The 24,223-nt window shown below is 40.9% G+C and overlaps 7 protein-coding genes across 7 annotated transcripts; 3 read left to right on the top strand and 4 right to left on the bottom strand.

Moving 5' to 3' along the window:
• Nucleotide 1: 1 nt before the first annotated feature.
• Nucleotides 2-1,259, bottom strand: MRS44_011136 (uncharacterized protein; the record flags this gene model as incomplete). The annotated part of the gene is made up of 2 exons (XM_046279417.2): nucleotides 2-895; nucleotides 954-1,259. The coding sequence occupies 2 exons, from the start codon at nucleotides 1,257-1,259 to the stop codon at nucleotides 2-4; spliced, it is 1,200 nt and encodes a 399-aa protein (XP_046135164.1).
• A 729-nt stretch (nucleotides 1,260-1,988) lies between these two features.
• On the bottom strand, nucleotides 1,989-4,775 carry MRS44_011135 (uncharacterized protein; the record flags this gene model as incomplete). Its single annotated transcript, XM_065619616.1, has 7 exons — nucleotides 1,989-2,573; nucleotides 2,636-2,937; nucleotides 2,993-3,533; nucleotides 3,580-4,122; nucleotides 4,172-4,371; nucleotides 4,432-4,635; nucleotides 4,694-4,775. 7 exons carry the CDS (start codon nucleotides 4,773-4,775, stop codon nucleotides 1,989-1,991), a joined length of 2,457 nt encoding a protein of 818 aa, XP_065475688.1.
• A 316-nt stretch (nucleotides 4,776-5,091) lies between these two features.
• Nucleotides 5,092-7,789, top strand: MRS44_011134 (uncharacterized protein; the record flags this gene model as incomplete). Its single annotated transcript, XM_065619615.1, has 6 exons — nucleotides 5,092-5,261; nucleotides 5,312-5,438; nucleotides 5,507-6,258; nucleotides 6,312-6,787; nucleotides 6,835-7,181; nucleotides 7,241-7,789. The coding sequence occupies 6 exons, from the start codon at nucleotides 5,092-5,094 to the stop codon at nucleotides 7,787-7,789; spliced, it is 2,421 nt and encodes an 806-aa protein (XP_065475687.1).
• Nucleotides 7,790-8,060: 271 nt separating this feature from the next.
• On the bottom strand, nucleotides 8,061-10,233 carry MRS44_011133 (uncharacterized protein; the record flags this gene model as incomplete). Its single annotated transcript, XM_046283403.2, has 9 exons — nucleotides 8,061-8,403; nucleotides 8,452-8,875; nucleotides 8,929-8,968; nucleotides 9,015-9,506; nucleotides 9,560-9,640; nucleotides 9,690-9,853; nucleotides 9,902-9,976; nucleotides 10,030-10,127; nucleotides 10,181-10,233. The coding sequence occupies 9 exons, from the start codon at nucleotides 10,231-10,233 to the stop codon at nucleotides 8,061-8,063; spliced, it is 1,770 nt and encodes a 589-aa protein (XP_046135167.2).
• A 438-nt stretch (nucleotides 10,234-10,671) lies between these two features.
• On the top strand, nucleotides 10,672-11,681 carry MRS44_011132 (uncharacterized protein; the record flags this gene model as incomplete). Its single annotated transcript, XM_046281007.2, has 2 exons — nucleotides 10,672-11,116; nucleotides 11,167-11,681. The coding sequence occupies 2 exons, from the start codon at nucleotides 10,672-10,674 to the stop codon at nucleotides 11,679-11,681; spliced, it is 960 nt and encodes a 319-aa protein (XP_046135168.1).
• A 163-nt stretch (nucleotides 11,682-11,844) lies between these two features.
• On the top strand, nucleotides 11,845-14,015 carry MRS44_011131 (uncharacterized protein; the record flags this gene model as incomplete). Its single annotated transcript, XM_046278432.2, has 7 exons — nucleotides 11,845-11,964; nucleotides 12,294-12,425; nucleotides 12,476-12,598; nucleotides 12,653-12,762; nucleotides 12,810-12,961; nucleotides 13,130-13,772; nucleotides 13,820-14,015. 7 exons carry the CDS (start codon nucleotides 11,845-11,847, stop codon nucleotides 14,013-14,015), a joined length of 1,476 nt encoding a protein of 491 aa, XP_046135169.2.
• Nucleotides 14,016-15,004: 989 nt separating this feature from the next.
• MRS44_011130 (uncharacterized protein) lies at nucleotides 15,005-16,848 on the bottom strand (the record flags this gene model as incomplete). The annotated part of the gene is made up of 7 exons (XM_065619614.1): nucleotides 15,005-15,028; nucleotides 15,086-15,178; nucleotides 15,238-15,600; nucleotides 15,657-16,170; nucleotides 16,223-16,304; nucleotides 16,360-16,752; nucleotides 16,803-16,848. 7 exons carry the CDS (start codon nucleotides 16,846-16,848, stop codon nucleotides 15,005-15,007), a joined length of 1,515 nt encoding a protein of 504 aa, XP_065475686.1.
• Between the last annotated feature and the right edge of the window lie 7,375 nt (nucleotides 16,849-24,223).

The raw sequence follows: 24,223 nt of genomic DNA, 5'->3' as shown, positions 1-24,223 counted from the left end.
GTTAGGCGCCATTGCCGTTATACAGCAGCAGATTCGGGACTTCCCGTCGATCCGAGATAAGGTTTTTAGTCGCTAGTCCCAAAATCCTCGCCTTGATCTGTGCAGGGGTTCGTGGACCCTCAAGTGCCAGAAGATACGCCACCACTCCAGCAACATGAGGTGCCGCCTGAGATGTGCCAGAAGTAGTATAGGTTGATGTAGATGATGTGTACCAAGCAGAGGTGACACTCTCTCCGGGGGCAAAGAGATCAACTACAGAGCCCCAGTTGGAGTTCCTCCATCGCTGATAGTTATTGTTGCTTGCGGCAACCGTGATGGCGGCGGGAAGGTTGGCAGGAGACCAGTCAGCTGAGTCAATATTGGAGTTGCCTGCAGCTGCGACAACTGGGATGCCATTATCGATGGCTGCCTGGACGGCGTTGTTGACAACGGTCGAGCTAGCAGTGAGAAGAGACATGTTGATGACCGCCTTGCCGACGCGGTTCTTGGAAATGATGTCGCGAACGGTCCAGTCTAGACCGTCCAAGATCCATGCGCCAGAGCCAAAAGAGGCACCAGTAACTTGGACACCAATGATTGAAGTCTTCTTCGCGACTCCGTAGGTAACTCCACCAACAATACCCGCGACGTGAGTACCATGACCGTGGTCAGTCGCCGCTCCGTTTGTCGCATCGTAGGCAAGGGCAGCTCTTCCCTCAAACTCCCTATGACTAGCCAGAAGTCCGGAGTCCAGAACGTAGGAAAATGTTCCGGCACCGGCGCTGGAGTCGTACCTGTAGTTGGAGGATGAAGAGGGGGGGTTGGCATGCGAGATGGCAGAGAGGCCCCATGGAGGGTTCTCCTGCGTGACTGGCGAGGCCAAGAAAACCTCCGGGTTCTTCTCCACAGCGGTAACCTGTATATCTTGTTTAGAATCCTTCTGTCACCATATTTATTCTGGAAGGACTGCTCACATTCGGGTTATGCTTAATAGCATCCAGCGTGTCCTCGTCAAAAGACCCGACATACGCCGAAAACCCAGGAAACTGGAAGGTCTTTTCAAGTCCAGCAGGAGCATCATCGCGCTTCTGCACGTTCTTGGCGTGTAGCTCCGAGACCCACCGAGCATGAAGCTCCAAGTCGGAATCGGAGGACACCTCGGGTTTCAGTGCTACAAGCCATTGTTCGGCAGCCGGGACAGTGGATCCTTGAGAAGCGGGTAGGGCAACGGCCAGCCCGATGGCTTGAAAGACGAGGGCCAGAGACGTAAGACGAGCCATTCTTCAAGAGTTTAGGCGAGTGTGATGAGCAACCGTAATGGGCGGGCATGCGGTCAATAAATAGTCGCCGCGCCAAGTAGCTTACCCAAGTAGCCTACCCATCGTATCCAAAGCAGGAAGGTGTTTAAATATGCCTGCCAAGAGCTCTATCTCGTCAGTTCACAGGGGGTCCAGTCGTATTCCGGATGGAGTTGCGACAAGGGTGCCGAAACAGCCTTCCCGAGTCGGTAGACTGCTCCGATAACGTCAAGACGGAGTGTTATCTCGCTGTTTTAAGGTTTAAACTTTGCAGATCATGCCAGGGCCAAAAGAACGGTTTGAAGCTTTTCTATCGACATGACGACATTTGTTAGGATATGGGAAAAGAAGCTATAAATAGCTGCACATGCTACCTTATACTACTTGTTTGCTAACCTTGACTTCCTTCTCTGCCGACACTATTATCACTCGTTACTACGTTGTATATCTTTGTTATGTATTGACTAGAGGCCTCTGTAGAGCCCTTAGGTCTCGCCAATCGCTCACTAATTGTGCCCGAGGTCAATGCGTGTAGGACTGGGTGAGGTCCGAACTGTAGCTTTACTACCAACGTCACTCTTGGTCAGGACACTGTGTTAGAATTGGGACATGATGCTATGATGTGTTGTTGAAGCCCGGCCCTCGATGGGATAACTGAGCCACAAGACCCGAGACCCTCTTCTCCTTTCTCGGCCAAGTCCCGTTTGTTGTTTACCATGCCATGCCATCTACTAGTTGTGCCTCTGCCTTCTTCACCTTCTTAGTACCAACACTCTTATCCCTCGTGATTACATTGTATACCTTCGTTCCATGCTGGTTAAAGGCCTTGATGATGCCTCCACGCTTGGTAAGCGCCTTTTCTATGTCTGTTAACTGAAACCGGAACCGGTCGCCACCAATAGTCAACTCGTTGAACCCGAGATCAATGTTGATGGCCTCTCCAGTCTGTGCCTTTTCATAAAAGCGCGAGTCCACCATAGTGAAGCCCCACAGGCCCAGTGAGGGCTGGTTACGACTGTAGATGAAAGCGAATGACTTGGCAATGACACACCGAACTCCGATTCCTATGGTAACTGTTAGATGGACGGCGTTGAACATTGGCTCCTTGGGGGAAAAACCTATCAATGCTTGTACGGCCTCCTGTCGACTAGAGCCGCATCCAAACGCCTCTCCGGCAACGACAATTGTGTGCCCGTTCTTGACGAGCTCTCGAAACTCGGGATTTGTGAACTCTAGGCAATGCTGGCCCAGTTCCTCTTCATCCTTTGATGAAAGAGCAAATTGGGCAGGGGCAAGCTTCATTGTTGAGAGTCAGTGTCGACTATCCCGTCCGAGGTCAAGAGAATGTTGCAACTCACCGCATCAGTATCGACAAAATCTCCAAGCCTGTAAATCTTTCCATTGATGATATTTTGGCTCGTGTCAGAGCCCTCACCAGAATCCTTTGCAATGCACTCTTCCTCCATCTTCTCACCGTCGTCGCCCGGCGGCTCGACCCAAAACGGATCGGGTTGGACCTGATCCACCAACGATCCTCTGCTCTTAACCTGGTTCCATGTATGATCCGGGATATTCTCGACTAGCTTCTGAGGCGATGTTATGGTCATGGTAAATGATGACGCTGCAACGGCGGCGGAAGACGCCAGATGGCCAATGGCACCTGGAGCTGGACGTTAGCCATAAACAGTTACCGAGCGAAGATCAAAGGGACGTACCTCTGCCCATACGGTTCTCAAAGTTTCGATTTTGACTGCTCAACCAAACTTGACCAGGTGCGGCCACGTCAGCACCCATACCCACGCAGTAGCTGCATCCAGGGGCGCCTATCGTGAAGCCCGCCTTCTCATAGACCTCAGCAAGGCCAGTTTGCCTCAGAAAGTCTGCAATGGGACGACTCCCTGGGACAACCCGCCGCTGTCCATGGGCAACGGGCTTTAACCCTTTTTCAAGCCCAGCTCGTAAAACGAGAGCCCCTAGGACAAGATCTTCTTCAGCCGTGGTGCATGCGCCGATAAAGACGCCGTCCAGTTTGGACCCGGCCATGTCGGATATGCAGACCACATTGTCGGGGCTTGGATAACGCGCAATGGTTGTTTCTACTTGTGAGAGGTCGATGGTATGCGAGACGGCATATGAGCAGCCTGGGTCGGCTTTGACGAAGACTGAATCGGACTTGTGGCGGGCCGTCTTTCGGGATTGGACAAACTGCTCGGTTATCCCGTCGGGTGCGAAAATTCCTGTGATTCCCCCAAATTCCTATAGCAGAGTAAGGAATAGCCATCGAGGACAGAAGATAACCTACCGTTGTCATGTTGGCAATGGCAAACCTGGCATCGGCGCTTAGCCATTTACACCCGGGGCCAGTATACTCGACGATACGAGAACTGGCAACAGTGTTGCGCTTCAGCTCCTTGAGGATGTGAAGAATAATATCTTTGCCGCCAATCCCTCGTCGAGGTTTGGAAACAAGCCGGATTTCAACAACCTCTGGAACCTTGAACCAGATCTCACCCGTCACTAGCGCCATGGTAACCTCGGCAGCACCCAGGCCAATGGCTAAGCACCCATCAGCGCCGCCGCTGCATGTGTGCGAGTCGGAGCCTATGATGAGCTGGCCGGGCTGCGCTCGCTCGCGGTGGAACTCTGTGTGCATGATGGTGTAGTTGCTTCCCTGAAACTGTGTCAACTTGAACTTTTTCCGGGCCATGTCCATCTCATCAACGAGCTCTCGGACAAGGGGCTGGCCCATCAGGCGGGGGTCCACGACGTGATCACCAGCCAGCCAGAAGCGATCGTTGCGGAAGATACCAGGATCTCCCATTTTCTGATAAACCTTGAGCATGTTCTAAGTTTTGTGAGTCAAGGTAGTCTCCAGCTGGTCAGCTTCGACTTACGTGCCAGCTCGCCTCGCTGGATAAAACCCAGTCCACAGAAACGAGAATGGCCTGTCCAGGTCGGGCCCAACCCTTCCGCGAGACGTCGTGAAAGGCAAAGATCTTTTCTGTCACGTTCATAGGAGGACGGTTGGCCGGTCTGACTGCAAGAGGAGCCAGAGGTTTCCGTGATCGGTCGGCCGAATTCAGCGACTCAAGCCCTTTGCTGTCACATTAGTGTTTGGCAAGACAGAGGCATAGAATGCATGTGTTTGACTTACAGGCAGAGACCAGTAACAGTAGTTCAACTTCGTCCTCCGCCGAGACGTTATCCGCCAGCAGCCCCATACCGCCATAGTTTGGAGAGTCTGTAGCGATGCGTAAAACCTCTCTCAGAGCACCAGCCTCCCTCTCGGAGCCATCCTGTGTTATCTGATCTGCGACTGCAGACAGAACCTTGAGCGGAAACTGAGACAGATTAGATACTGTTGGCTCGGTATCAGCTTGGGTGTGATGGAGGGTAGCGCGTTGACAAAAACCTACCCAGCACTTCGTCACTCAACCACACGTGCCGAATCGTCCTCAACAGTACGAGTAGCTGAGCTGTAAAGTCACTAGCAGCCATGTTGAAAAACGCCGTATTTAGAGTGTAGAACAGGTGTTTGCCGAGGATGCGAGAAGAGACACAGGACACGACAAGACGTTCAAATAGCCCAGACTCCTTAGACAGTGTACCCTGCAATATCTGACTCCTTAAGTCGAATCAAGTCTAGATAAACTTAGTTCCATCACTCTCCGGATCTTGACGCTCGGCTCTCCCGGCTTCTTCCCCGCATCCTATCCTCATTCATGGCGCTGACCCCCGAGTATAAAGATGGGGAAACCCCGCTGCGAATTTTCCGAATTTTCCGAATATTTCTCCCTTTCATCTCGACTCCATCATGTCTCTGCTTGACCGCAGATCAAGCGCTGGTGAGCTTGAAGACCCGAAAACCCCGGATCTTGGCCTTGCTGTACGGGCGTACAAGGCTTGTGCGGCATGCCGGGCGCGCAAAGTCCGTTGCATCGTCGAGGATCGAGCGGCTGGGGCGAACTGTGTTCAATGCCTAAAGTATGACCGCAGTCGGTTACCGTTTTACTATTGCTGACTGCCAGCTTTAGAGACGGTCGAGATTGCGTCTTTGAAGCTAAGAAGCGCTCCTACGACACGAGTACTCGCGCGAGGAAAGCCCAGGAGAAGCGAGCCCGGCTTGAGGCCCCAGAACAAACGCCACCCGCGGAGAACCTTGTCCGTACCTCCTCAATCTTGTCTGATCTTTCCCGCCCCTTCATGGCACTAACCCATCCATTTTACAGTGCCATGATCATTTCAACGTCCGAAGCTCTGCAGATGCGCTCCTATTCTTGTCAGAAGCGGCCGCGAGGCATGGGGATGATGCAGAGCAGCCTCGAGAACCAGTCCAACAGCACGCGGTCGTCTCAGTGACGTCAGACAATAGAGGCGAAGGTGGGGTGTCAGGACTGGCTGATACCGAAGAACGAGCCAGGCTTGAATCACCAGCCTCACCTTGCGAGAATGCCGATATCCAAGATACGGTAGCCACCTTCCATTGCCGGCTTTTCTGGGAGGATATCGTTACGCCCAACGAAGCGTTGGCGTATATTTGCTTCTTTTTCAGAGACCTCTATCCTTTCTTTCCTTTCATCCCGGACGCTTACTACACATGCCTCACCGGACCTAACACTGACCTACAGGTAATGCGCTCGCTGTTCGAGGAGGATGATGTACTTCTGGGCTGCCTCATTACGGTTTCCAGCCGCTACTACCACCTCCCGAGGCATACCGTTGGTGGATACGAGAGAAGCTGCGAGGTTCACAATAGTAGCTGGGCGTGGACAAAGCGCCAGGTTGCCAGAGTAATCTTTGAGGGCGTCAGACCAAAGTCCCCTTTGTCGGTTGTCGAGACTCTACTCATGCTGGCTGAGTGGCTACCGAAGCCTATTCACGCCTTTGTGGAGAACAGCAATCCTCAGGGTAGATCGACCCAAGGCCAACGAGTCGGCGAGCTAATCCTTCAGCCCGCTTTCCGTACAGATCAGGTTTCTTGGTGAGCCCTGAACTTGATCATCTTGGGTCGTTACTGATATCGGTCCCACCCAGGTCTTACGTCGGCAATGCATTCCTTCTTTTACGGTCTCTACCCCCGAGTCGTAGGCTATGCCCGGTGCTAAAGACTACGAGCCGTTATCTGACCACTTTGTTCGGATGTCTTATAATGTCCCAGTCGCTGGCTCGTCGCCTGGGTCGCCCCGCTCTCATGAGCTTTGAAGACGTGGACCTCACTCAGGTCAGCCAGGCTTTCCACGATCGCAACATAAGTCTTCACGGGCCACAAAATGGTACTGAGGCTATCCCCAATCTCAGTCTCGGCATTTCAGATCAGTTTCATGGCGCCTTTGTGGAGCTAATGAAGCTTTTGGCCCACACTCAGGACGTCTTGCACCCACCGACTGGAGACGGTATAGTTGAGCCCAAACCCGACGCGTCACAGACGAATCAACGACTCTTGGCTCTACTACAGCACTTTGACATGATGAATCAAACCTGGAAGACGCAATATGGCAGTCTGTGGGAATGTACGAACCCAACTCCAACTCCCCCTTCATTTGCTGATGTATTCTAGCCAGCGCCCCTGGCATGTCAGAGTTCTCAAGGGCCATGCTGAGGATCGACTTCGAGTACCTCCGGCTCTACGAGTTCTCTATGAGCCTGGGCACATATCTTAAACTGGCTGGGGGAGGGAAAGATACGGCTTCTCTCTCTGGACGGGGCTCCATTGAGCAACAAGAAAATGACTGGGAATTTCCACCAACCTCGCTTGCTTACTACATAGAGCAGGCCATCGATGCGGCAGAGCTACTTCTTGGGCTGATGCTGAATTTCCACTCGCCAATGGGTAAGAACACGCTGCGATACGCTAGTTCGAGACATTACATGAAGATTGTTTTTGCATCTGTGTTTCTGATCCAGGTAAGGAGTCACCTCACCTCGTGACAAGATGGTGAGTTCGTCTTGATAACACAGATCAGGTCCTTCGATCCGGTATTCCTAGTATGTCCTACCAGACGGTTTTGATTGCCACACTCAAGGATACCGTGGCGGTTCTTGAAGGGTGTAGCATAGATGCTGCACACCCGGCACTCCGATACTCTATTTTACTCCGAGGCCTGATGAAAGATCTCGAGCCATCGAGGCTACCAGAGTCATCTTCTCTGATTCCTCTCACAATTGGTCAGAGACAAACCCAGAATACGATGCCGAATGAATTCACCTGGAACGGGTCATATCCACTTGACAATGCTGTGAATTCGCCCTCGAACCAAGAGTACCGACCTCTTCCTTCCCCAGCTCCGGGCTTCGCTAATAAGACACATAGTGGAACCCAAACGGATTTCAACAGCGTTCCCCTGCCCAGTGCAGGAGTTTCCCGGTGGTTATCCTCGACCGGGTACGCGGAAGGGAGCCAATGGACCGGATTTGATAGCTCAATTATTGAGTGGGAGGATTCTATGGCGCAATTGGATACCGACACGTTCCTTCAGTCACTTATGGGGGTTGATGTGTTTCCCACCATGTAGTTAGTTGAGGTGGCTATAAGAAGCCGATATCATAACTCCAGACCGGTTTGACGTCACAGATCTGGGGCAAAATCACCCAATAGCGCATTGTAGAGTTAGTAGTGTGAAGATATGAGAGTTCCTTCTACGAATCCAAAGTATATAGATCTCGGAGACACTACCTCTTTATAAAGATCGGCGAGCCGCGAAATAGTAATGACCGCGCAGTTGAAAGATCATCCAAATTTTGGGAAATTATTGATTCCATGAGCATCTCCCAAGTCTTTCAAAGCTATCTAGCCTTTGCGCCATTGACGCTGGCTTCCAAGTTTGTCTTCCTCGCCTTGGCTCGCGCGTTGACAATGGCAATCTGGTTCCGCAGTCGCCAGGGGATATCCATGACGTCCATGTGCACCTCAAGCAGTTGAATGTTCTTCGGAGACTGGTAGTCTGGTAGTGAAAACACCTCTTCCAACTCCTCCTTTGTGCGGACCTCCCGGCTTGACTCTTGGGCATTGGCTGCGCCAAAGAACGTGAGCAATGACTGATGGCGCCATGACGCGATGTTGTTGTAGCCAGCCTGGGGGCCGTGGATGGCACGTTCAATCGTATAGCCCTTGTTGTTGATGACGATGCTGGCCACTTGTTAGTTCATCCCTGACAGAGTCCATCAATATACGCACAGTAGAGGGTTCAGCCCCAGGCGAATCATTGTTCCAACTTCCTGCACAGTCAACTGCAGGCTACCATCTCCAACAACAAGGATAGTCCGTCCGTCCTTCACTCCAGTCTCGGCTTGCAACTCCCTTTGAGCAATCGCGACACCCAGACAGGATCCTACCGAGTACCCAATGCTGCCGTAATAGACCTGCGTCACATACTTGGCACCGGCTGGAAACGTGGCATCTGGAAATCCGAATTGGGCCGTGCCAGATTCTGCGATGAGAATGTCTCCTGGCCGAGTAAGCTCACCAAGACGCTTCCAGATCCAAGATTGGACAATGTTCTTGGAATCTGCGTCTTCTTGCACTGGTTGGCTCGGCAGTACTGGTAGTGTTGCAGATGGCAGCTTCACGGTTCCCAGCGCGCACAACAGCTTCTGGAGAACTGTGATCTATAAGAATCCTGGGATAATAGAATGAGGACTGGACGTGGCTTACATGGCTTCAGGTAGACTTGTTTATATGTGATCCCAAAGACCTGCTATGTTAGTTGCATTCTTGCCAACTTGAAATGATTGGCTTACAGTGCAGCTGTCAGGCTCAACAAGAATAACTTGTTCAGGCCGAATCTCTCTTGTGTGCCCACCAGTATTGCTGTCAGCGAGAAGAGGTCCGAGGTTCAGAATGCAGTCGCTTCTCTCGACAGCGGCTTTGACTCCGGGGTAAGAGACTTCACCGTTGTATACTCCACAGTATCGTGGGTGAGTCTCCTGAATGATCGTCTTTCCCATGGACGTCGAGAAAATAGGAAGGTCGAGACTATCGGCCAGTTTTCTAACTTCTTGTACAGCCCCATGACGATCTGCGAGGCAATCTACCAACAGTAGGGGGTTCCTTGACGTCTGCAAAGCTTTGAGGACGATGGATAGCGCCTCTGTTTCGTTGGTGACGTTGATGGGGTGATTGAGCTCGATATGCGATCGAAGAGGTGAAGCAGCGATGGGTACGTGAACAAAGTCCATAGGAACAAACAAATAGACCGGTAGTGAACGTAGTAGGCACTCCCTAATGACTCTCTGTCAGTATGGTCAGTCTTTTTCGTCAAGTTGCAAGTCAAAGCCGAACCCACATCAATCTCAGCGCCAGCAGTTGCCGCATCCTCCAGCCATGCATGGGCACATCGAACGTGGGCCGAGATCTTCTCAAAGACCTATCTCAATCGTTAGGAGAGGCTCGCTTGAGGCAGCTCAGCCACTTACCTTGTGGTCTGGGTTTGGTCCAAGGCTGTGATGGATCATGAGACGCTTGGCTTGGACATGGGTCGGAGTTGTGCCGACGATGTGAATGAGCTTGACCTGCTCCGTATATGCTCCAGCAACACCGTTGAGAGCACTAAGCTCCCCCACTCCCATTGTGGTCACGACTAGTTACGTTAGCTCAGGAGGGCGGACAGTGTTGATGGAATGCTTACCAACGCCGGGGCAGCCTTTAACCCTGGCATAGCCGTCAGCGGCGTATGCAGCGTTCAACTCGTTGGCGTTTCCCACTGAAAGTCTCGATCAGCATTTCAGAGTCACCTTTCGCCAGAGATACACATACCCCACGACAGACCATCAACTTGATCGATGTAGTCGAGCAGCTCCAGGTTCATGTCACCGGGGACACCCATGACACTCCCCACACCCAACTGTCGGATTCTATCAGTGTATTAGCCAAGATTTGGTAGCAGAGTCTAGACATTTAGCCGTACCTTGTCCATAGGTATTGAACCAGGGGGATCTGGGATTCTGTGGCTGCAGGCATCTTCTAGGAAATGTGCGTCAACCAAAAGGGTCAATTGACAGCAAATTATAGTACGATCAGAGATAATACCGTCTTATACCACAGCTGAATAAATAATCAGAATGAGTAGTCTGACTTAATGAAGGTGGCTTATGATCGTTGTCAGTCCGGATATGGCCGGATATTTCGGTTGTAGCTGAAATTACCGAAAACACCGGGAGCGCATTCACTGTAAACCGAAATTTCCGAACTTTCCCCCCAATGAAGAGAGATTGAAAGATATATCTAGGCCATCTCATTCCGAAATTCCGATGGCATTCACTCAGAGAGCTATCCTTGTGTCTAGACCCAGGAGATTTGGCTGTTGTCAGAATCTCTTTCAGCCCCTCACAACCCCCATCTCAGCCTCCAATTTCTTCCACAAATACTTTCCCAATACTATCACCGATTCAATTCATCATGTCTCCCGCCCAAGTTTCCAAGAACAGCCACGCCAATGGCTCGGAGTACCCATATCCTCTTGAACGAGGGGCACAACGCAACGAATCGGCCACTCGGCTTCGAAAGCTGATGGTGGAAGCTCACATCGATCCAACCAAGATTGTTCAGCACCCCATTGCTTGGGATGGCTTGACTGCCCGTCTTGTTGAGGAAGCTGGATTCCCCATGGTCTTTCTTGGTGGCTACGCAGTGAGCGCTTCTCACGGTCTGGCTGATGCTGGTTATCTTGGCTTTGCCGAGATGGTCCATCGCACTCTTGAGGTGTGCCGAGTTGTTGACGTTCCTGTCATGGTTGACGGAGATACCGGTTACGGTAATGAAGTCAACGTCAGAAGGACCGTGCAGGGCTATGCAAAGGCCGGTGCTGCAGGAATTATGATCGAAGACCAAGTCAGCCCGAAGCGTAAGAGCCCTTTTCTTACATGGTTCCAATTTTCGACTAACTGTAGATAGGATGTGGTCACACCAAGGACAAAAAGGTCATCAGCTTTGACGATGCCATCTCCAGAATTCGCGCTGCAGTGGCAGCTCGCAATGAGGGTGTCGACATTTTCATCTTGGCCAGAACAGATGCCCACATCATTTCTTACGAAGAAGCCATCCGACGAGCCAAGGCATTCTTCGATGAGGGTGCTGATGCTGTCGCCATCGAGGCTATCACGTCAGTCGATGAGATGAAGCGCTCTCGACAAGACTTGGGACCTAACATCCCATCCTTCATCAACATTATTGAAGGTGGAAAGACTCCTTCCATGTCCTACGATGACCTCGCGGCGATGGGCTACTGCAGTGTCGCGTATCCTTTGACGCTGTTGGCTGCAGGCATCAAGGCCATGAGAGAGGCGCTGCAGGGACTTCTGAGGAAGACCGAGTCGCCAGACATGATCATGAGGTTTGAGGACGTATGCTCTGCGGTGGGCTTTCAGGAGTACTGGGACTTGGCAGAAAAGCTCACAAAGGTTCAGTAGCTAGTTGGCCTGTCATGATTGCACGCCTGTCCTTGTAGTCACTAGAATTGAACTGCTGTAACCAATCTCAGCCCCTCTGAGTTTGCATTGTCCGATTACATGTGTCGAATTAAATCTCTTGATATTGGAGGTCCCTTCCCATACAAAGTGCACTCATCGCACAATGACATGTAACGTTCACCTCGCTCCCAACGGCCACAGGCATCTTAACACAACTCTTCTTCTTCCCCGACACAACTTTGATGCACTCGGCTTGTCACCGGAAAGAATGATAATACCCTCGGTATGTTAGAATCATGCCAGACAGGCCTCAGACATTTGTCCCGAACTACGAATTTCCCGAAAATGCCGGTGGCGCCAACGGACCCAGCCCCTCTCCCTGGACTTAACCGAATTCCCCACGATCTACGCACCCAAACCCACTCGACTAGGTTTAGATCCGGGGTATCGTACGGGGTAGAATCTGGGGAAGGGTCCAGGCTTCGGCTTGAAGGAGATTCCAAATCACCTGGGGGATACGTGGCCCATCTCTGAGAGTAAGATAAAGAGAGCTTCTCTCCTCATTCCTTTTGCCACTGACACTCACGACACATTTTAACTTGATCACCACAGTACCTAGTACCAATCATGGCCGATGCCGAACTCAAGATGGCCGTCTCGCACAACGAGAGGAGAGACTCCAAGGGCGCTGGAGACACTGCGATCCTCGTGCCAGAGAAGCTATCAACACATATCAGGCGAAAGGTAAGCAGCCTTGTCACATCAATGATACCTTGTGCTAACAAACGCCTCAGTTTGATCGACATGTCATGCCTCTCGTCTGCGTCCTCTACGTCCTATCCTACCTCGATCGTGGAAACATTGGCAATGCCAAAACGGCCGGAGCCCAAGACGATTTGGGACTCAGCGACTCCCAGGTACGGGAAAAACAGGCACTTCCATGGTTTGGATAGACTAGCTTACCTTTTCAGTGGGCTTGGGTTCTGAACTCGTTCTACATCTGCTACACGCTCTTTGAGTGGACGACTCTACTGTGGAAGCTCCTCCCAGCACACCTGTATATCTCGACTCTGTGTTTTCTGTAAGTCTTTAGCATCGCTCTTAAATACGTGAGCTGACTATCATTAGTTGGGGGGTCGTCGCCACCTGCACCGGTGTCGTCAAGAACATGGCCGGTCTCTGTGCCTGCCGAGCTGCATTGGGTATTCTCGAAGCCGCCTTCGGTGCCGGCGCTCCATACTATCTATCACTCTTCTATCAGCGCCGCGAATTAGGCCTTCGTGTCTCTATCCTGATCGGAATGTCGCCACTGGCAAACTGCTTCGCCGCCTCCCTCGCGTACGGCATCTCTCAGATTAACGCATCTATCGAGTCATGGAGACTTATCCTGCTTCTTGGCAAGTCCTGATCTACCACTGTTTTTTTTCAAACACTAATCTTTGCCGTAGAGGGTGCTCCTGCCATCATTGTCGCACCTTTTGTTTACTTCTTCCTCGCCGACTCCGCCCAGAAAGCCAAATTCCTCACCGAAGACGAAAAGGAGGCGGCAACCGCTCGGCTCGGCACAAGAGACACCACCGAAAAGACAAAGCTCAACTGGAAGCAGGTCACAGCCGGTCTCAGCGACTACCAGCCCTACGTGCATGCTCTCATTCACTTCTGCTGCAACTACTCATTCGCTGGCCTCGCCAACTTCCTCCCAACTATTGTCCAAGCCCTCGGATATAGCAGCATCAAGGCTCAAGGTTTAACCGCCCCCCCATATGCAGCCGCCTTTATCCTCTGTATCGCAGCGGCCTTCTTCTCCGACAAGTTTGGACATCGCGGTTTCGTGATTGCCGGTTGCTCAGCCATGGCCGGTGTCGGGTACTTACTCCTTGCCATCGTCGAAGACACTAACAAGATGAACATCCGCTACCTCGGAATCTGGTTCGCCGTCATGGGTGTCTTTCCTTCGCTCACTCTTAATATTACTTGGCTTCTTAACAACCAAGGTGGTGAGACGAAGCGCGGCATCGGAATTGCAGTCATCGCCATTCTGGGACAGTGCAGTTCGTTTCTCAGCAGCGCCATGTATCCCAAGAAAGACGCGTAAGTACTTTTTCTTTGCTGCTTAACGGAGATACTAACATATTTAGACCTTTCTTTGTCCGTGGTTGCGCCATTGGATGTGCCCTCACATTCATGATTACGATTCTATCTCTAGGTTTGCACTTCAAGCTCGACCACGAGAATCGCAAGAGGGACCGCGAGTTTGGGCCGGTCGAGGATCATGAGCAGTTGGACGTGACCCTCGTGGGAGACAAGCACCCCAAGTTTCGCTATCTTACTTGAGCGTATCTCAGAATCTTGGGAGCAATTCGAATCTTGTTTTTAGGGCTTTGACCGAAACGGACGTCTTTCCGGGCTTTCTTCTGCTCTGGGTCACTTCGTATATTTTCCATCGTAACCTCATGCTCTTTTCTCGATGACTACTCCTCTCCAAATCTCATCATGGTGGGGCGTCGGCCACTTGCTTACTTTCATGCCTTTCCTTCTCATTAGCTACTTTCATGTCCCTTGCACGAAAACCTGATGATAAATCAAAACATGCTCCCATGAAGACCTAGTTAAAATAAGGCTTCCTTTCAGTAATCACACGCAATATGAGAAGTGTCAGTGTCTTACTACAGGGGGACGATTCTCTTCGGTCGCGGAAACTTGAGAAATGCTGGGGCTTTAGGAAGTGACGGAGATGAAAGGGGCAGCTTGAGCTCTGATTTGAGAAGGTCGGGGCGTGGCTAGCCACTAGATCATTAACGCACAAAGTGGAGTCAACGGTAGCATTTTTGGGGGTTTCTTGAGCAGCTGGCCCAGGTGCCTACCCTAGATACTCATGTGCCAATTCACGGCGCCCGTTCGTCTGTCCCTGTTACATCAGAAGGAAGACGTTGGGTATTTTTTTGTGTTTAATATCAGACACAAAATCACGGTTCCTTTATGTATTTATATCTCACATAAAAGAGATTCCCTTTGCGTGGAACAGCAGAACACATTTACTCACTCAAAACCATGGCCTCGAAACCGCGCTCTGGTGGAGAGCACATTGGAAGCACAACAAGGGAATTCAGCAAGCCAATCGGATCTCCTCGGAAGGTTTATCCGGGTCATTAGGCCAATCAGGTAAGACATTTTCCCCTTGGTGGAGATCAGCATGTGGAGCCGACCCTGCTAAGAAATATATATGGCTCAAACAAAATCTGATGCTTCTGCAAGTACTTCTTATCAGCGTCCTTCCAGCCTCCCACCCTTGAGTTCAGTGCTTTTCTACTTAAGGATGGGAATCACGGACTTGTCAGAACACCAACCTACATCAATGTTGAGTAACTCTTTCGTTTCTATAATGCGAGGGAGGCTCTACTTACCGGCAGGAGCATATTGAAAAGTAACGGACTCATGTAAGGCAAGGGTCGAGACTCATCAGCCGCAATCTCCTGGTGATTGGCAACCTTATCGACCTTGAGAGCATCGTTATTAGTATAAAACGCCCTGAGTGAGTATCTAATGAAAGACCTACTTCAGTCACAATTCTGTTCATCATGAAACGGCACTGCATCCTGACTGACTCAACACCATACATGGTGGGAGGGTACGGCTTGTCAATAACCAGAGGATTGGTGGTTGGCGCAATGCTTGTATTCACGATGCTCTTTGATTCGTCTCCTTTAGGAGAGTCATTCGTTTCACTTTGGTCATCGCTAGCATCCTCAGCTTCCTCTGAGGCAGCGTCCGAAGTTGCTGCCGGTGGTGTCTTGGCTGGTGTATCACTCTCTTTGGAGAGCTTACTGGACTTCGCTTCCAGTTTCTTCTCAAGAGAGCCCATCTGGGTCTCACTCATGAAATTCTCTAGCAAACTAGGTGTCGAGGCCTTCAACGTCTTCTGGGCAAGGTCTGTATCAAAGAGTCAACTCGAGTTCGTGATATCATCATTCATACGGCAATTGGTATCAACATGCCTTTGTCCAATTTCTCCTTCTGGGTAACAAGTCGTTGAGTGCCTGCATTCACATCGAGTGCAAGAACAGCCAGCCCCTTAGCGATGTTCTGGTAGTCCAAAAACGCGTCTCGGAGTGCAGACGTGTAAGCACGCGCGTTCTCATAGGACAGCGGGTTGAAGTGAGTGCTGGAGTTGCGGAAGCTCTTGAGTGAGCTATACTTTGTCAACACAGCGTGAGTTCTCATGGGACACTTTGCAACCCTGTCGGGGAACTTTAAAGCCACGGCCCTCATGGCAGCAAAAGTCCAATCCTCCTCATCTGCCATGCAATCGATTAGTAGGTATTCCGTCACAGGTTGGGTGTAGATACTCACCCTTCTTGAGATCTTGTCCACCTCCGGTCCAAGTGACGGAAATGGAGTCTCATTCTCCGTCAGGATGTCGCGCTTGATCTTGTCGACAGCAACATCGAGACTTCCACTTGCCTTTTTAAGAGTTAGGCTTACGGAGGCACTGGCGTAATGTAGTCAGCTTGTTGTGGGTGTCTAGCCTTTGAGTTACGTACTCTATTTTGAGTGTGTTCGCCTGAGACCGATCCTTGGCACGGATGGAGATGATGGATGTGAATTCACCACCCTCTTGGAAGCCTGTCATGGTGTTAGTCGCCAACCTGCTCATGACGTTAATGGTCCGCAGTCTGACCAGAAATAAAGGAATCGCCGTAAACACGAGGAAAGTCAGCAGCCTTTAGACCTTGAATAGGAGAGAACTTGGTTAAGCTCTGGTCCGTGGTGATCTGGTTGATGACCTTGCAAGACACCATATACGTGAGATCAGCATTCTTGATCTTGGATACGTTCAAAAAGTCGCCGCTGCCTTCGACACTGCCCTTGCCGAACTTGACCGTAAATGTGGCGTTGATGTTCAAGTTGTTAAAGACATCAGAGACCTTGTCGATGATGCTCGTCTTGTAGGTCACTGACTGAGGGACGGGCTTTAGGGATGTGTCAATATCTGCGAGTTTGGCTGGGCTGCTGCCGTCTTCTCGCACGACCGCTCCTGCGAGACATAGCTCCTGCGTGAAGGAGTTGAAACCTGACTGCTGTGAGTTGATCTCTGGCTAAGATGGAGTGGTTGAGACTCACCAGCGCCAAGGGTCATTCCATCATGGTAAGGTGCGAGGAGAGCCATCTTGTGAGATGATACGTTGGGTGGTTTGGAGATGGGGGCTCGCGTCGGTGTACATGCAACATGCTACCACAGGCCAGGGTTAACATTTGTGGATAAGAAATAATCGGCAAAAGACATATTATTGCAATATTTTGGGGCAGAAGTTTGAAGCTGTGATGTGCTGATAACTGTGCGCTTTGTTGTCGTAACTGATGGCGTCTTTTGGAGCCGTCATAGACCACAACACTAAAGAGTACCCGTTGGCTCATGTGGGGCTAGGGCCCCAGGCGAGCCAACCTAGCAAGCTAGGTTAGCCACAAAATTATAGGATAGTCACAAAATCCGGGACATTAATGAGGCCCTTTTCCCCCCTTAAATAGCCGCCTTTTTTATCCTCTGAGTTTTAGTAACTATTAAAAGTAATTTCTAAAGTTAAAAAGGAGCGAGATAAAGCTATTAGCGATGCCTAAAGTAATAATATTAATAATATTAATAATATCTATAATAAAAGCTATTACTTAAGCTCTTAAAGCTATTACCTTATTAGATAATTCCTTATATAAATTTAGCTATAATAATATCTTTTTAGCCCCTTTAGTTAGCTTTTTATATAGCCCTTCTTTACCTAATAATATCTATAATCTTTTATATTCTTAATATATAATATTAAGACTATATTAGGTATAATATAAAGGGGGTTTTAAAGGGTAAAAATAATAGCTATAGTAATAATATTAATAAAGGTATTTCTAATAATAAAAATAATTACTATATAGGCTTAAAAAAAGGTAAGTCTTTTTTTTTTTTTTATTTTTTTTTTTCTTTAGCGATAAGAGCCTAATTAAGCTAAAAAGTAATATTATTATTATTACTTATAAGGGTAATCTAATCTATTATACTAAGTAATTTTAAGGTAAAGCTAATTTTATAAATAGCTTTAATAACTTTTTATAATAAATATATATTTATTATAAAGCTATTAGGCTTTTAAGTAAATATTTAATATATAATTAAATATTATATTTTTATAAAATAATACTTAATATCTTTTTTTATATATTTTAGCTATTAAGCCTATAATAGCTTTTTTTTTATATTATTAATTATAATCTCTTTATTTTCTTTTTATTTATCTTTAATCTTTTTTATTTCTTATATTATAAGGCTATAAATAGCTTAGACTTATATCTTTTTTTTCTTTTTTTATAATTCTATAATAATTTCTTCTTATTAATCTTAAATCTCTTATAGCTTAATATTATAAAAGAAATCTCTTATAAGCTTTATTTTTTTTTTCTCTTTTTAATATTATATTACTTCTTAATTTAAGCTTAGTAATTATTTATATAAGTAATAATTATAAACTTAAGTATTATAGCTTTTATAATTATATTATATATTTAATAAAGCCTAATATATATTAGAGAGTTAAAAATATTATTATAATAATTTAAGAGGTATTATATAATATTTATAGTAATCTAAAAGTAAGTATTATAAGGAAGAAATAAAAAAAAATAAGGTTAATAACTTATTTTAATTAAAGCTATTTTTTAATAAGATATATTATTATTAGCTTAAGATTTAATAAATAAATTCTTAATTTCTTAAAGCCTAAAATAATATTATATATAATAAATTTATTATTAAAGACTTTTTATAATATAATTTACCTTAATAATTATATTAATAAAGAAAAAAAAATAATTTATTTAAAAGCTATAAATAAAATTAAAATAATAAAAAAAAATTTTTTTTTCTTAAGTTATTTAATAAAATATTTTTAATATATATTTTTTAATAATTAAAAGACTTTTATATTTATTAGCTATAATATATATATAAAGTAAAAAGGTAAAAAAGCTATAATAATATTAAACTTTATATAATACTTTTTAAAAATAAAAATATTATACTTAATAAAATTATTAAATATAATAAGGCGCTATATAATTTTATTAATAATATAAAAAATAAGAGAAATATTATATTTAATATACTTTTATATAAGGTCTTAAAAGAATTTATTATAATTAAATTATTTTTTAAATATAAGTTTATAATTTTATATTATAAAAGATTTCCCCTAGGAATATTAATTAAATTATATTTCTTACTTAAATATAATCTCGCTATTAAAGACTATTATTTCTAATTAAGTAAAATAAATATTAAGATCTCTCTTTATATAAGCCTAATCTAATATTAAAAATATCTTAAAAATAAGCTATAATAATATTATATTACTTATAGCGCTATTTATATTAATAATAATATAAGTCTTATAATTAAAAAAAAAAAAACTTATTTTTATAATTTTTATTTTATTTATATAATAAGAATTTTAATATTTTCCTTAAGGATTTTAATCTTAATATTAATTTAATTAATATTTTAATATTTAAAAGTATTAATATTATAACTCTAAATAGCCTTAATAAGTTATTTAAATTATTACTTTAAGTTATAAAGGCTATTAATTTCCTAAGACTTATAGGATTACTTAGTTACTTTAAGAAATATTTATTTAAGCTTAAGATAATTACTATAAAAGTAAATATATTATATCTTATTAATAAGCCTTATATTAAGATTCTTATATTAAAGAAATATTATTATAATATCTTTAATTTTAGGCTTAGAAGTAAAAAAATTAAATCTTTTTATTTATATAATAAAAATAATAATAGCTTTTTCTTTTTTATTTATAAAAAGCTATAATTAATTAACTTAATAAGGTATATTTCTAGTCTCTAAGACCTTTATAAACCTTTAAATAATAATATAAAAGGAGCTAAGATATTATATAGCTATAATATAAAATAAGAGAGGTTAAGTTATAATAATAGAGGTATTATAATAAAGGCCCTAGGTATACTATATATATAATTATATAACTTCTTAGGTAGCCTTAAGACTTATATTACTTAATATAATAAAGATTAATAAAAAAGGGCTATTTTTTATTAATTAATATTATAAAAAATAGCTAAAATAGGTAGTAATTACTTAAATTTAAAGATATTAATAAGTAAAGGGACTATCCTAGATTTTATAATTATTCTATAATTTTATAACTAACCTAGCTTACTAGGTTAGCTCGCCTAGGGCCCTAGCCCTATATAAGCTAATAGGTAGTTATATATATTATCTTTAAAGTTATAAATAAGCTACCTATTAGCTTATATAAGGCTATCGCCCCAGGTGAGCTAACCTAGTAAGCTAGGTTAGCTATAAAATTATAATATAGCTATAAAATTATAATATATTATAAGGCCTTAATTTCTCCCCTAAAAAGCTACTTTTTTTATCCTTTAAGTTTTAAAAGCTATTAAGAATAATTTTTAAAGATTAAAAAAAATAAGTTAAAGTAATTAATAATACCTAATATAATAATATTAATAATATTAATAATATCTATAATAAAAGCTAGCGCCTAAGCCTCTAAGGCTACCGCCTTTTTAGATACTTTGCTATATAAATTTAGCTATAAGACTATCTTTTTAGCCCCCCGGGCTAGCTTCTTATATAGCTCTTACTTCCGTAATAATGCTTTTAATCCTCTATATTCTTAATATATAGTATTAAGGCTATATTAGGCATAGCGTAAAGGGGGGTTTAGGTAATAAGGATAATAGCCGCGGCGATAAGACTATAATTAGCGGTAATAAGGGTATCTTAGGTAAATATAAAGGAAGTTTAAATAAAGGGAGGTTATTATTATTTTCTTTTTTTTTTTTTTTTTTTTTATTAAGAGAAGCTAAATTAAGTTAAAAAGTAATAATATTATTATTTCTTATAAGAGTAATTTAATTTATTATATTAAGAGATTTTAAGATAAAACTAGTATTATAAATAGCCTTATTAATATTTTATAATAATTAAGTATTTATTATAAAACTATTAGGCTTTTAAGAAAAGATTTAATATATAATTAAGTATTATATCTTTATAAAATAATACTTAATATCTTTCTTTATATACTTTAGTTATTAAGCTTATAATATGTTTTTTTTATATTATTAATTATAATCTTTTTATCTTATTATTAAAAATCCTTTATTTTTTTTATTTCTTATATAATAAAGCTATAAGTAAATTAAACCTAACGTACTTAATAAGTGAGATAATTAAATAAGTGAGATAATTATTATATTATATTACTAAAAACCCACTTACCCTAGACCCCCTAACTTTTTCTATAAAATAGCTATAAATATAGAAAGAGTATTTTTATAAATCTAATTATTTATAAAACTTAAAAATATTTTTTATAGATTTTTAAAAAAAATCCTTTATAGAGAAATAGCTATATATATAGTGCGAATAGATTTTTTCTTAATTACTTACTAAGTAGCTTTTTTTAAAGCTTAATAAAATTATATAAGAATTATTAAAGCTTAATTAGTTTAACTTTAATTTTATAGCTATTTTAAGCTTAATTTAAATTTTAGAGAATTATTTAAAAAATACCTTTTAAGGTATAAATACAAGTAATTAGTTTACTTATCTAATTAATTCACTTATCAAGTACATTACGCCTTTTCTTTTTTTATTAAGTTTTTATAATAACCTCTTTTTATTACTCTTAGATCTCTTATAAACTAATATTATAATTAAAATTACTAATTAGCTTTATTTTTTTCTCTTTTTTCTTAATATTATATTTCTTTTTAATTTAAGCCTAATAATTATTAATATAAGTAATAATTATAAACTTAAAGATTATAGCCTCTATAATAACCTTATATATCTAATAGAGCTTAATATATATTAGAGAGCTAAAGGTATTACTATAATGCTCTAAGAGGTATTTAATAGTATTTATAGTAATCTAAAAGTAAGAGTTATAAGAAAGAAATAAGGTAAAAGCTAGGTTAATAGCTTATTTTAATTAAAGCTATTTTTTAATAAGGTATATTATTATTAGCTTAAGATTTAATAAATAAATACTTAATTTCTTAAACCTTAAGATAATATTATATATAATAAATCTTTTCTTAAAGACTTATTATTTTATAATTTAACTTAGTAATTATATTAATATTAAAAGAGACTTATAACTTACCTAAAAGCTATAAATAAAGTTAATATAAAAAAAGAAATATTTCTTTTTTAAAATTACTTAATAAGATACTTTTAATATATATTTTTTAATAGCTAAAAGACTTTAATATTTATTAATTATAATATAATATATATAATAAATAAGTATTATAATTATATAAATATTATAAAAATCCCTTAACTTATATCTTCTTTATTTAATTAATTATTTTTTAACTACTTAATATATTATAAGCTTTTAATAAAGCTAAAATACTTCTTACCCTTTAGGCTATATATAATAACCCTAAGTTAAGTATCTAATAAGCTATAATTATTTATAAGGTTTATTATTATACCTTATATTATTAATAATATAGTATTTAGTCTTAATATAATATTATTTAGAAATTATATTAACTATTTAATCTAAAGAAATAAATCTTTATTTACTTTATTCTTAATTTAGATTTATAAGGATTTCCCCCTTAGCTTTATAATATAAAAGAAATAGCTAATTAATTACTTGCTAATTATAATATATTATTAATTAGCATATATTAGGCTTATAACTTTATTAAGTAGTACTTAGACCTTAAGATATATTTCTTTTATAAATATAATTATTAAAGAGCTAAATATAAAGACTTAATAATTATTTATAATTAGTTTTAGCTTATAATAAATATAATTATAAAATATAATATTTAATTAAATAATTTTTATAACTTTAATAAAATTTGCTTTCTTATAGATATAATTATAAGTAAAATAATTATTATAAGTATAAAAAGGTATTTAAAGCTAAAATTAATATAGCCTAAAAACTAGAAATAAATTATAGTTATTTAAGTAATTAATATAAAAAGCTAAGTAATTTAATTATTTATTATTAGTATAGGTTAATATTACCTCGCTAATTAATATTAAGATAATAACTTCTTAGGTAATTAAGCTATTATAATAATCTAAAATAGCTAGATTAATAATAAGATTAATCTAAAATAATTAAAATACTTTAATTAATATATAGCTAAATAATTAAATAATTATTATTATTTTTTAATTCTTAATAATTATAAAAATTATTACTTTATTAAATTTAAGAGATATTATAAAAAAAAAAATTATTTAGCTTTATATATTATTTTATTTTTCTTATCTATTTTAGCCCCTTAATATTAAGTACTTTAAGCTACTTAAAAAGGCTTATAGTTAAAAAATAAAGTATTTAATTAAATACTTTATTACTTATATTTTAAAAACTAAATTCTTTTTAATCTTTTATATTATATATAAGGCTATTATAATAAAAAGAAATATTAAGGGGGTATTTAAAAAAGCTAATCTTATTTCTCTTAACCTAGAAATTATAATCTTAAAGCTTAATATATAGCTATAAATATTAATACTAATTAAAGAGGTAACTAAATTATTAACCCCTTAGGCTTTAAAAACCTTAAAGACTATACTTAAGGCCTAATCTTAATTTAAATACCTTAAAAAATAAATTAAAAGGTATTAAAGTAGCTTTCTAGAGTTAATTCTTAAGGCATTAAAGTCTCTTATAAAAGAAATAAAAGTAATTATATATAAGATAGCTTTTATAAAGATAAAGATCTAAGACCTTTAATAAGTAAATAATATACTAAGCTAGCACTAAAAGGTAAAAAAGACTAGATTATAGAAAAGAGAAGTAATAATAATAAAAAAAGAAAGGTAAGTAATTAATTAAATAAATATAAATATATAGGTAATAGTTAAATTATTAAGAAGTAATAATTAAGGGAGGTTAATTAGACTAAGTATTTAGCGCTATAGTATATATAATAAGCCCGGGTATAATATAAGGACCTATTAGGTAATAATTAAGATATTTAGAGAAAACTATAATAAGTAATTTTAATTAATTAAATAATTTATAATATTTTTATTATAATTTTTAATAAAAAGATTAAGATTCTTATAATACTTATATAATTATAATACTTACTTATTATATATATTATATATAAACTAAAAAAATAAAAAAATTATAATAATATAAAATTTTATATAAAATTTTTTAATAATAAAAACTTTATATCTTATAAATTTATTAAAAATAATAAAATATTAGATTATTTTATTAAAAGTATAAAAAATAAAAAATATTATATTAAATATACTTATAAATAAAATCTTTAAGGAATTTATTATAATTAAATTACTTTTTAAAAGTTACTTTATAATTTTATATTATAAAAGATTTAGCCTAAGAATACTAATTAAAATATATTATTTATTTAAAAATTATTTTATAATTAAAGAATATTATATTTAACTAAATAAAATAAATATTAAGATTAAC

Source organism: Fusarium solani, assembly GCF_023522795.1.
Source record: "Fusarium solani strain SB1 chromosome Unknown bctg00000007, whole genome shotgun sequence".
Classification (NCBI taxonomy): domain Eukaryota; kingdom Fungi; phylum Ascomycota; class Sordariomycetes; order Hypocreales; family Nectriaceae; genus Fusarium; species Fusarium solani.
Note: the sequence above shows the minus strand (reverse complement) of the source record. Positions and strands in the feature narration are given on the sequence as shown.